The sequence below is a fragment of the Bombina bombina genome, chromosome 3 (genome assembly GCF_027579735.1).
Source record: "Bombina bombina isolate aBomBom1 chromosome 3, aBomBom1.pri, whole genome shotgun sequence".
NCBI classification, from domain to species: domain Eukaryota; kingdom Metazoa; phylum Chordata; class Amphibia; order Anura; family Bombinatoridae; genus Bombina; species Bombina bombina.
In genome coordinates this window covers 747,798,763-747,812,443 of record NC_069501.1, presented here as the reverse complement: position 1 = coordinate 747,812,443, position 13,681 = coordinate 747,798,763, and the positions used below count along the sequence as shown (strand labels likewise).

The 13,681-nt window shown below is 36.6% G+C and overlaps 1 protein-coding gene across 1 annotated transcript in view; it reads right to left on the bottom strand.

The window, feature by feature from the left end:
- The window catches only part of CFAP47 (cilia and flagella associated protein 47), an 801,982-nt gene that overhangs the window by 274,998 nt on the left and 513,303 nt on the right, over nucleotides 1-13,681 (bottom strand). The window contains 1 exon segment of the mRNA XM_053705439.1: nucleotides 8,585-8,596. Coding sequence (XP_053561414.1) covers nucleotides 8,585-8,596 — 12 coding nt within the window.

Below are 13,681 nucleotides of genomic sequence, written 5' to 3'. Positions count from 1 at the left end.
TCAAAAAAACTGGCTCTCTATTAAACCTGGGTTTTATAAATGTGGAAGTAAAAGGTGTAAGTCTTGTGCTTTTGCATCTTTTGGTACTACTTTTACATCTACGAATTATCAAAAGATATTTGAAATTCGTGAACATATGACGTGCAATTCCTGCTACGTTATATACCTTTTGACCTGTAGGGGGTGCTATAGGCAATATGTAGGACAAACGACTCGTGCGTTAAAAGATCGCTTTTTAGAGCATTTACGCTCAATTGATGATCCAGAGTCCACTACGCCTATTTCCCTGCATTTCAAAAAATATCACCACTCTGACAGCTCACTGCTGACATTCCAGGCGATCCAACTGATTCCTAGGCATCCAAGAGGTGGCAATAGAGGTATTGCTCTCAGTAAAAGAGAAGTTTACTGGATTTTTCAGTTGGGCACCAGGGTGCCAGCAGGTCTAAACTTTGATTGGGATGTAAAACTTTTTGTAGATAAATAGTATAATTTAGTTTATTTTTACAATGTTCACTTATTTCGACATAATTGTTGAAATACATTTTTAGTGATTTTTGACAATTTTTTCAGATTAAAAGACATTATTTAATAATTAATTTTATTTTTATTACTATTATCACTCAGTTTAATACTTATATTGGTATTTAATTAAACATGTTATATCTTTACATTTAGAATATTTATTATGTCTTTTAATTTAATTGTTCATTTGAGTATTTATGACAGGACAAATAAATTTGAAGTTTAAAACACATACTTTGCTTATGCTTACCTGCCTTATAGTATCAAGTTCACTTTAATTGACTAATTGATTGCTGTGAGTTAACAGCTCACTTGTATTTAAGGCAGTGTATCATGGGTAGTAAGTATGGTCACTGAGGATGTAATACAAGGAAACGCGTCTGACCAGTTTATATATATTTTTCTACCTTGCTGCCTGTCTTTTGCTGTTTGGCTATCCTACCTGTGGGACAACATTGTGCATCATTGTATATGTGAAGGACTTTCCCAATAAACAGGTATTCATTTATTTCAATTGCTTGGTGTTTTTTGTGACTAAGTCTCACTGCTGCCGGGTGCGCTGGAAGATTTTGCTTATAATATACAGATGTAGCTATGATTATTTCTTGACAATGCTTATGACGCATAAACCATCACACTTATTAGAAATGGAAAAAATGCCCACAATGCTCAGTGGATTTTCTTAACTAATTCCTTTCATAATATAATAAGTATGTCCTTACATCGTGCAAAATAAATAAATGTGGTAGTTTACAACAATATCCTATTTTTGCTGTGATTTTGATATAGCATTTAATTATATCATTAGGCATAATGAACAAAGAAGAAATGAAAAGAAAGAAAACATTTAATTTCAAGACAAAATACACTATATTATAGATATACATTATACCACTTCTAAATGTGAATGAAAAGGCAACATCAAACCAACTGATATATTCAATCTATTCATCTACAACATAAAAACATCTCCACGGAAACCTGCATTTCATCAACTACTATTGTTTTTTTCTTTTATTACCAGTGTTAAAATAATATATTTTCTAAACTACATATTATACAGAGTGCGTTGACAGGTATTATTTTCAAATATTCAAAATAATGCCTTACCTTTAATGCCTATTAAAGAACCAACAATACCCCTTAGAAAGCTTGCAATGTGTAATCATAGATTGATTAATTAAGGGATCTAAAACACCTCTAAATTAGAATAATTATCTGCTGTCTTACAATACATTAACATGCAAGCCAAGTAAGAATGCTTTCAGAATAAATTAACATTGTGTTTGCTGCAACTGTTTTTTTAATAGCTAAACTCCTTATTTGGAAGAGCCAGTCCGGAGTTGTTGGTGGAGTAGACAATGCTTGCTGCTGTCATTTTGTTAGTAAAAAATATGCCATTGTTTTTTTTTTTTGTAATAGCTAGTGGTATCAGTTGTGGACTAGTTAGGACTAGTTTAAGTAGCAGGGATAGGCTTAGGGTTGCCACCCTGGCCATATTTTCCTAGACACTTATGAGCTACACATGCTGCAGGGCATGCAGGGAGGAACATGAATAGTGCTGTCCAGGGGTGCAATCCATGTTTGCCTCTGCACACCCTGCAGGATGTGTAACTCATAATTGTCCAGGAAAACATAGCCGAGGTGGCAACCCTAGTTAGGCTTGTGAGGTCTGTGAAGCACACTTCCATTTCTCAGAATTGAAAAATCCACAATTGTCAGAATTAGATTACAAGAAAATTGGGAAATAAATGCTAAACCAATACTGCAACGTCATAATTAAACATTTTGTATTAAAATCTCACAGTGATTTATTTCCATTTAAGGCTAACAATAGTAATTAATTGGTGACCACATTAACCTTTATATACGATATATTTAAATTGCATATTTTATACAATTTGATAGAGGTGTGTAATTTTCTCTCACATGCATTGCAGGTCAATAATTCAATTAATTATTTAGTAGAACCTTGGTGTGTGAGCGTTTGTACCATAAGACATAGTAGCTTGTGCAGTTATTCAATATCTTAATGCAGATATTTCAAACTGTTATGATCCAGTCTCAAAGAAAGCTAAGAATATATACTGATGAATGTTTGAGATGACTTACTACTAACATTCATATCCTGTATTAATTATATAGATTGCTCTACTTAATCAACAATATACTGGTTCAGTTTTTAAAAATTAATTATCTAACTAAAAAAACATGTTTCTAGTGGTATAACCAAAATATGAGTTTAAAGGGACATTGAAACAAACATTTAATTCTTAAAAAATGTTCAATTATGCAAGTTTACAATTCACTTTCACTATTTATTTTACCTGCCTTTTCTGTAATTTATCCTAGAAAATTGTAGTTTTTCCCATCCTTCAGAGAGGCTGGAGTGCAGTCTGTGCAGAACCCTGACACTCTTACATGCTGCACTGTGATTAGTTAATATGTACAAGAGCTCATTTATTTACATTCCTTACTGGCCACGGCAAATTAAAGTGATGGTAAACTTTACCCTTTTTAAAATCAGATTGGTTATTCTAGTGATATTTTAGATGGAGTTTAATTCATCCGTTTTAACGAAGAGGCACTATAACTTACTTTTTAATATAGATATAAAATTCAAATACCCTGTACTCCACCGCCCACTTGAAAACTCAATTTTTCTGTGAGTTGTTCTCCAATCAGCTACAACAAAAGTGCCAAATGGGTAAAGCGCTGATTGGACAACCATAAGCTCACAGAAAAATTGACTTTTGAAGTGGGCAGCGGAGCACAGGGTATTTGAATTTCATATCTATATTAAAAAGTAATTTATAGCGCATCTTCATTACAACTGATGAATTAAGCTCCATCTAAAATATCACTAGTGTGTTTGCCTTTTTGGTGTAAGTTCCTTGCTTTGGCAGATCGACAACAGTGTACAGTGTAATGTTATCCTTCCCTATTACTCTATTTATTTTAGTTTATTGCACAATCACATATTTGGCTCACTCTTCAATATTTGTTTACATTTTGCAGACATGCTAATTAACTTGATTTTGCATACGGTGCTCACCGATTCGCTTATTACCCTTTGGGTGGGTCAAATAGGCCTAATAGGCATATATATGTTTGTATTTAGCAATGTTTTATTGTCAGAAGGGGTTTGTTTACCCCGAAACGTCACCTTTGAAGCCTGGCGAGTGCTTTATTATTTTTTACTATTGACATCGAAACAGCTCCCCGACGGATGTAATATTTTTGGTGAGAGTGCATACACACTGTGCTTTGTTTATATATATATATATATATATATATATATATATATATGTGTGTGTGTGTGTGTGTGTTTTGTGCATGTGTGTGTGTATGTGTATTTATATATATATATATATATATATATATATACACATATATATATATACATACAGTATATATACACACACACATTTATATATATATATATATATATATATATATATATATATATATATATATATATATATATAATTGAGATTCTACCTTGAAAATTCTATTTACTAAGAACACATTTAAAGGTAGTGTCATCCGTATGTATAGAAGCAATGAAATTGCATAGAATGCCATAAGCATTAAGGCAAAGTTCTCCAGAATAAATAACAATTTTCCAGAATATTAATCATAAGGGAGCAGATAGGAAGTAAAGCTGACAAGACTGAGCACAGCAATTCAAGTGGAAAAATCAATAGAGCAACAAAATAATAATGGGTGAGAAAACCAGCATTATGAGATATCTATTTAAGGAAACTACAAGGTCAAAAGAGGCTTTGTAAAATTCATTATAGTTTACAAGGATTAAGAAAGTAAGATTTATCTGTAATCAACATATTGAGTGGCTCATAGGAACTGTGCCTCATATATATGTTATTTAGTGTAAATAAACTGCTATTTAGACCACATACCTTAATAATTAGAGGTAAGAGGGGCCTAGATTTATTAAACGTTTGTGAGACTTTGAACAGCTTCAAATCCTAGAGGATATACACTGCACTAAAGCAAATAAGAAAAGGAGGACAACTGTGAAATCCTTGAGAGCCACATTATACAGAGTGGCTTTATGTAAAACAACTCTTTTAAGGGGCAGCAAGATTTATTATGTTGGTACTTTACTTTTCATTTTTTTTATATCAGAATTTAGATTTATAATAATTAGACCGGTGCTGCACTGGCCTCTTGACCCTGTTTTGGCTATTTTTTTAACTGTGCAATAAAAGTTAATTTTTAAACTTTTACATCTGCTGCCCCGCTTTTGATTTCTTTGTTACCTTAAAGATTGGGACCCGATACAGCGGTTTGCAGGTGGATGTTTTTTTTCTCTATTAGGAAAGTGGGTGGAGCCTAGCCTAAGCATGGAGCGTGGAAACGCAACAATTGAGTATGCCCCTGTAAGAAGAGTAACATCGCTAGACCCATAAAAAACGGAAGATTGGATGCAGACCCATTAGCAGAAGAAAGAGCACTACAAGCAGTAAGTCGATTATATGTTTTTTATTTGACTTTACTGAACTGACATGAGGATATAATTGCTTCTTTAATGCAAATTGGGGCTGGGGTGTTATATCGCTCTTATACGGTGTATTGCATAGTGGGCACTGTGCGCTATTATAAGGGAATGCGTTTTTTTGATGAAGATTTAATATGTTGGTACTTTACTTTTATATCAGAATTTAGATTTATAATGAGCTCTGAATTTTAGATAGATAGATAGATAGATAGATAGATAGATAGATAGATAGATAGATAGATGGAAAAAAAACACTCATTGCACTTTTATTTCAAGTAGTGACTTAAGTGTTTGGCTCAATAGCAGTCCAGTACAGCTGTAAAATGTAGTGCTTTTTAAGACCTAATGTAAACCTTTAATATTAATAGTATAGTCCAGAACTATATAAAGAACTCCACTACTTGCGCACCATCGACTTAGAGCATAAGCGATATCCAGCATAAATTTTATTCTGCAACCCTATAGAAATTATGTGAGGGATTTAGCGCACCATGGCTATCTGACATGCAGATGTTAATGCGCTCTAGACAATCACTCAAGAGATAAAAATAGTTTAGACTTGTAATATGAGGCCAAAAATAGAAACGCTATTGATTGCTCTCAATTAATGTTACTGCACAAGAGTGCTAATAATTTTGGTCACCATTTGAAATCTAAGTTATTTAGTACATTAAAAACAGAATTTATGCTTACCTGATAAATTACTTTCTCCAACGGTGTGTCCGGTCCACGGCGTCATCCATTACTTGTGGGATATTCTCCTCCCCTACAGGGAAAGGCAAGGAGAGCACACAGCAAGAGCTGTCCATATAGCTCCCCCTCTGGCTCCGCCCCCCAGTCATTCGACCGACGGTTAGGAGAAAAAGGAGAAACTATAGGGTGCCGTGGTGACTGTAGTGTATAAAGAAAAAGAAAAAATTTTCAAACCTGATTAAAAAACCAGGACGGGCCGTGGACCGGACACACCATTGGAGAAAGTAATTTATCAGGTAAGCATAAATTCTGTTTTCTCCAACATTGGTGTGTCCGGTCCACGGCGTCATCCATTACTTGTGGGAACCAATACCAAAGCTTTAGGACACGGATGAAGGGAGGGAGCAAATCAGGTTACCTAAACAGAAGGCACCACGGCTTGCAAAACCTTTCTCCCAAAAACAGCCTCCAAAGAAGCAAAAATATCAAATTTGTAAAATTTGGCAAAAGTGTGCAGAGAAGACCAAGTCGCTGCCTTACATATCTGATTAACAGAAGCCTCGTTCTTGAAGGCCCATGTGGAAGCCACAGCCCTAGTGGAGTGAGCTGTGATTCGTTCAGGAGGCTGCCGTCCGGCAGTCTCATAAGCCAATCGGATAATGCTTTTCAGCCAGAAAGAAAGAGAGGTAGCAATAGCTTTTTGTCCTCTCCTCTTACCAGAGTAAACGACAAACAAGGATGAGGTTTGTCTAAAATTCTTTGTTGCTTCTAAATAGAACTTTAAAGCATGGCCCTTTCCCCCAGTGATGTCTGAAATAATTTCTTTCAATTCTGGCCCAAAAAGGGTCTTACCTTTGAAAGGGATATTAAGCAATTTTGTCTTGGAAGATACATCCGCCGACCAAGAATTTAGCCAGAGCGCTCTGCGCGCCACAATTGCAAACCCTGAATTTTTCGCCGATAATCTCGCTAACTGCAAAGCGGCGTCTAAAATAAAGGAATTAGCTAACTTAAGTGCGTGAATTCTGTCCATGACTTCCTCATACGGAGTCTCCCTACTGAGCGACTTTTCCAGTTCCTCGAACCAGAACCACGCCGCTGTAGTGACAGGAATAATGCACGAAATAGGTTGAAGGAGGTAACCTTGCTGTACAAAAATCTTTTTAAGCAAACCCTCCAATTTTTTATCCATAGGATCTTTGAAAACACAATTGTCCTCAATGGGAATGGTCGTGCGTTTGGCTAGTGTAGAAACCGCCCCCTCGACCTTAGGGACTGTTTGCCATATGTCCTTCCTGGGGTCGACCATAGGGAACAATTTCTTAAATATAGGAGGAGGGACAAAAGGTATGCCTGGCTTCTCCCACTCCTTATTCACTATGTCCGCCACCCGTTTAGGTATCGGAAAGGCATCAAGGTGCACCGGGACCTCTAGGAACTTGTCCATCTTGCACAAGTTTTCTGGGATGACCAGATTGTCACAATCATCCAGAGTAGATAGCACCTCCTTAAGTAATGCGCGGAGATGCTCTGATTTAAATTTAAATGTCACAACATCAGGTTCTGCCTGCTGAGAAATTCTTCCTGTATCAGAAATTTCTCCATCTGAGAAACCCTCCCTCACTGCCAATTCAGACTGGTGTGAGGGTATGACAGAAAAATTATCATCAGCGCCCTCCTGCTCTACAGTGTTTAAAACAGAGCAATCGCGCTTTCTCTGAAATGCTGGCATTTTGGATAAAATATTAGCTATGGAGTTATCCATTACTGCCGTCAATTGTTGCATAGTAACAAGTATTGGCGCGCTAGAAGTACTAGGGGTCGCCTGCGCGGGCATAACTGGTATAGACACAGAAGGAGAAGATGTAGAACTATCTCTACTTCCTTCATCTGAGGAATCATCCTGGGCAACCTTACTATTTGTGACAATACTGTCCTTACTGTGTTTGGACGCTATGGCACAATTATCACATATATTTGAAGGGGGAACCACATTGGCTTCCATACATACAGAACATGATCTATCAGAAGGTACAGACATGTTAAACAGGCTTAAACTGTTTAATAAAGTACAAAAACCGTTTTAAAACAAAACCGTTACTGTCTCTTTAAATGTTAAACAGGGCACACTTTATTACTGAATATGTGAAAAACTATGAAGGAATTATCCAATCTTTACCAAATTTTCACCACAGTGTCTTAATGCATTCAAAGTATTGCACCCCAAGCTGTTAACCCTTAAAATGTGGAAACCGGAGCCGTTTGCAATTTTAACCCCACTACAGTCCCAGCCACAGCCTTTGTTGTGACTTTAACTATCCCAGGGGGGTATTTCAAGCCTTCTAGGAACTTTTTCAGTGGACACCAGACCCTCTCACATGCATCTGCATGCACTGTACTTAAAAGAAACTGTGCAATAATGGCGCGAAAATGAGGCTCTGCCTAATACAGTGAAAGGCCCTTCCTGACTGGGAAGGTGTCTTAACTAGTGCCTGGCGATAAAAAACGTTCCCCAAATAATAAAAGTGTGAAATCCACTTCAAACTTTAAATAAAAACTTAAATAAACAATCGATTTAGCCCTTAAGAGTGTCCACCAGTTAATAGCCCATAATAAGCCCTTTATTTTTTCTAAGTCTAAGAAAATGGCTTACCGATCCCCATGAGGGAAAAATGACAGCTTTCCAGCATTACACAGTCTTGTTAGAAAATGGCTAGTCATACCTTGAGCAGAAAAGTCTGCAAACTGTTCCCCCCAACTGAAGTTCTCTCATCTCAACAGTCCTGTGTGGGAACAGCAATCGATTTTAGTTACTGCTGCTAAAATCATACTCCTCTTTTAAACAGAACTCTTCATCTCTTTCTGTTTCAGAGTAAATAGTACATACTAGCACTATTTTAAAATAAAATAAAAAACTCTTGATAGAAGAAATAAAAAATTACAACTAACACCACAAACTCCTCACCATCCCAGTGGAGATGCTACTTGTTCAGAGCGGCAAGGAGAATGACTGGGGGGCGGAGCCAGAGGGGGAGCTATATGGACAGCTCTTGCTGTGTGCTCTCCTTGCCTTTCCCTGTAGGGGAGGAGAATATCCCACAAGTAATGGATGACGCCGTGGACCGGACACACCAATGTTGGAGAAATTAAGATTCCAATATAAAGCCAGATTTTCATATGTTTACCTCTTGGAAATGGTAAATCAAAATTGAATGATATTTGATGGTTTACTCTGGACCAACTTTCACTACAGAACCTAAAAATTTGAATTAATTCAATTTGAATTAGATCAAGAGGAGGTTTGTTTTAGTCATTTTTCCATATGGCAAGGGTTTAAAGATTTTTGACACATGTTTAGTCCAAACAACTGAATGGATTTGGTTGGAATTTGATAGTAATAACAAATTAGTAAATAAAATAAGTATTTCTGGGATTATTTTATTTTGTTTATGCATTTATTTATTGCCTATTATAAATACGAATATTAAATTGTTTGTTTACAGGACAGGTATTACAAATCTCTTGGGGGGAATGTGCATTCACAGTGGTTATTTTGGTTTTGTATCAATTCAGGGTATATTGCTCTTTTTTACATAGTGATTAGAAATAACAGATTTTATTTTGAAAGCTGAACTATTTGATGGATCAAATTTTATTTTGGAAAATAGAATAATTTGACATGGCATATATATATATATATATATATATATATACACATATATATTGTAAATGCATGGAAATGGCAAACAGCAGAGTTTTAAAGGGACAGTCTACTTGAAAATTGTTATTGTTTAAAAAGATAATCCCTTTATTACCTATTCCCCAATTCTGCATTGCCAACACTGCTATATTAATGTACTGTTTACCTCTATGAATACCTGTAGCTAAGTCCCTGAAAACTGCCCCTTATATCTGTGTTTTGTTGTTGTTTTTTAGCTTTTTACAATCTTGAATACTAGCCAATTAGTGCTGGTTCTTATGAACCATTATCATTCTCTACGGGAGTGAGCACAATGTTATCTATATGATACACCTGAACTAGCACTGCCTGGATGTAGTGAACATTTTTAAAAACATTAAAAAAGCACTAAGATAAGAGGCAGCCTGCATGGGCTTAGAAACATGCAATGCTAGAGGTTATAAAGTATATCAATATAACAATGTTGGTTTTGCAAAGCTGGGGAACAGGTAGTAAAGTCTGTCCCTATAAGTTTCTTAATAACATATAAAGCCTAAACATTACTCTGTATAAAGTGCTGGTTTAATGGAAATGGACATAAACACACACACACAGTAAGGTCCATAAATTTTTGGACAGTGACACAATTTTCAAAGTTTTGGCTCTCTATGCTTCCACAATGGATTTTAAATGAAGAAAGTAAGATGTGATTGAAGTGCAGACTTTCAGCTTTAAATCAAGGGGTTCAACAAAAATATTTTATTAACTGTATAATTTAATCTATAATCCACCCATTTTTAGTGGCTCAAATTTAGTGAGATAAATTAACATAAACATAATTATAAATAAAATTATCATTAATAGTACTCAATACTAGTCTGAATATCACCCAGATCTTGGTTTCCTCCCTAGTGATGCTTTGCCTGGCCGTTACTGCAGCTGTTTTAAGCTGATGCTTGTTTGTGGGTCTTTCAGCCTTTAGTTTTGTCTTCAGCAAATTAATGCATGTTCAATTGGGTTATAATAAGGTGACTGACTCAGCCATTCAAGAATATTCCACTTCTTTGACTTAAAAAGCTCTTTGGTTGCTTTTGAGGTATGTTTTTTTTTTTTTTTTTTTTTTTTTTTATAAGAAGACATGAACAACATTTATATATTGAAATTGAAACAACAAGAAGCATCCTGCCCAATCATATATACATGCCCAGCAATAGACCTGCCAGGGTTGTAATTAGGTAATAACTCAGACTTTCGTATTCTGGCAGTGTTATCACAGGTAATGTCCATGTCTTCGTTGGTCATTGATCCCACAATAATCAATAAAATGTCTCTTTTCAGGATATTTTAACACCAGAACAATAAATCATAAACAATACAAAACAAGGAATACCAAAACCGGTTGCATTAATTCAGGATACAGGTCACAAGACATATTTTACATATCTAAAAAATAGTGGTCATGAAGTTTATTGGGGTGTTCAAAAACTATGCATGATATTTTTTCACGTACCAGTTACCTTCTGTGTATAAGACTCCCATAGAAACAACATATCATGAAAAAGATTTAAATTCCCTGTCCTAAGATAATAAAAACGTTCCATCAACAAGCAATGATCTACTAGTGTTCTCCACTCTTGTTCTGAGGGGATATTGGGTGTTTTCCACTTTCTTGGAATCAGCTGCTTTGCTGAGTTGAGTAAAATTTGGAAAAGGTGCTTCCTTATCTTACATGTTATCAGGGGCCTGTCATTAAGTAGTGTTATGTCTGTATTAAGAGACATTTGTAAGCCTAAAATATAATTTATATTATTTCCTATCTTTTCCCAGAAGGGCACCAATTTGCTGCACTGCCACCAGATATGTGAGAAAGTCCCTTTCTGCCCACATCCCCTCCAGCATCTGTCACTGGCCCTACTAAACATGTATTGGATTCTTGTAGGAGTTAAATACCAACGCATCATGATCTTGATGTTCGTTTCTAGAGCTTTGTAGGAGTGGGCTGATTTTGCCAAGACTTTAAATCTCGTTTTCCAAGTTTTACTTGATGTTTGGGAGCCTAGTTCCCTATCCCAGCCTGTAACATAACTAGGTAGTGTGGAATTCTTACAACTCAGGAGCAGTTTATAGATAACGGATATGAGTCTCTTGGGGACTATGTCGCTGACACATATTTTTTCAAACGTGGTGAGTTCACGTGTCAAACTGCTATTATGTTTATGCCTAAGTATAAAATGGTACATTTGATGATATCTTATCCATGGTTTTAAAAAACCATCACCCAAATGTTCTATCTGGGCCTTGGGTAGAGGTTTCCCATTGTGTGTTAAAAGATAAATGGGGAGTGCATTAGAGAAATCATTTTTAGTTGCTTTTTGAGATTCCCCACCTACAGGGAAGTCCTGAAGATTAAGCAGAGTGCATAGGGGCGAGTATCTGGATGACAATGTGGGATATTTTTTACGCAGGTAGGTCCAGTCTAACCAAGTCATGTTTATGGTAGAAGATAGTGAAATTGTAGGTTTATGTGCTACTTCTGGGTTCCAACATAGAACTCCCAAATTATTTGTGTTTGTCAAGTCATTTGCCAGCTGTGTCCATTTCTTGCAGTTAACTGCCTTTGAGGAAGTCAGTTCGACCACCTTTTGTAAGGATATTGCTTGTTTATAAGTTATCAAGTCTGGGACCCCCAATCCCCCCTCTATGGTTGGTGTATATAGAGTTTGTTTGTTTATCCTTGGGGGTCTACGTCTCCAAATATAGTCATTAATAATGGCTTGTAGAGTATGAATGTCTTGCAGTGCCCCTTTCAGTGGCAAGGTTTGTAACAGGTACAGTGCCTTTGGTAGTAGTGTCATTTTTACCGCCTGTAATCTCCCCAACCAGGATAAATGTTTAGGTAGCCAGTTTGAAGTGAGTTGTTTGAATTCTCCTATCAATTTGCCGTAATTTAATTTTCGTAATGTGGTAGGGTCTGGGGACAAGTGAAGGCCTAAATATTTTAAGGATTCTTTTTGCAGCCTAAATGGGCAAGTTTGTAAGATTTCAGATATGGTTTTAGGGGGTACATTCAAGGTGAGTAATTCTGACTTTTTAAGATTTACCAAAAAATTAGATACCCGCCCAAATTTGGATAATTCCCCCAGTACCACAGAGAGAGATGTAGTCGGATTAGTAAGGGTCATTAGGATATCGTCTGCAAATATTGCCAATTTATATGATTTCTTGTTTACCGATATTCCGCTAATTTTGGGGTTTGATCGTATGTTAATGGCCAGTGGTTCTAGAGAGAGTACAAACAATAGGGGGGATAAGGGGCAGCCCTGTCTAGAGCCATTCCTTATTTCAAACGGCTCCGAAAGGGAACCATTGACTTTAATCTGGGCTGTCGGGGATTGGTATAGTGCAGTAACTTGTCTTATAAATTTGTCAGGGAGGCCAAAATGGTGTAATGTGGATTGTAGGAATGTCCAGTCTAAACGGTCAAAAGCCTTTTCGGCGTCCGTAGATAAGTAAATGGCTGGAATATTGTTAGTCTGTATGTGGTCTAAAAGGTCTAGTACTTTAATGGTGTTATCTTTTGCCTCTCTCTGTGGTACAAAACCTACTTGGTCTTGGTTTATTATTATAGGAAGAATACGGTTCATTCTGTTCGCCAGAATCTTTGCATATAACTTCAGGTCGACATTCAGTAAGGAAATCGGTCTGAAGTTTGCAGGGACATCTGGATTTTTCCCGGGCTTGGGTAATACTGAGATATGCGCCTGTAGCATTGAATCTGGGAAGTGGAGTTGGTCTGGGATGAGATTGAACAGGCGTGTAAGAAATGGGGAGAGAAGTTTAGAGAAGACCTTGTAATATAGACCCGAGAAACCATCAGGGCCCGGGGCCTTATTTATCTTCAGGTTTTTGATAGCTTCCCTAACCTCCAATTCCGTAACTGGAAGAGAGAGTGGTTCCAGCAGGTCCTCCGGTATTTTGGGCACCGGAATTTCCCGCAAGAAGTCCTCACATGCTTTCTTATGGGTTGTTGGATCCCTATCTGGGAATAGGTTATATAGATGATGATAGAATTGTTTAAATAAGTCCGCTATACCTGTCGTGTCTTCAATATGTCTTCCGGTGTCACTAGTGAGGAAATGTACATATGATTTAGCCTTTTGTTTTTTTAATGCCTTTGCTAGCAACTTTCCTGCTTTGTTCCCTTCGCTATAAAATCTTTGTTGGGAGTGTAGGTGTTGTTTTTGTGCCTTCATATGGAGGAG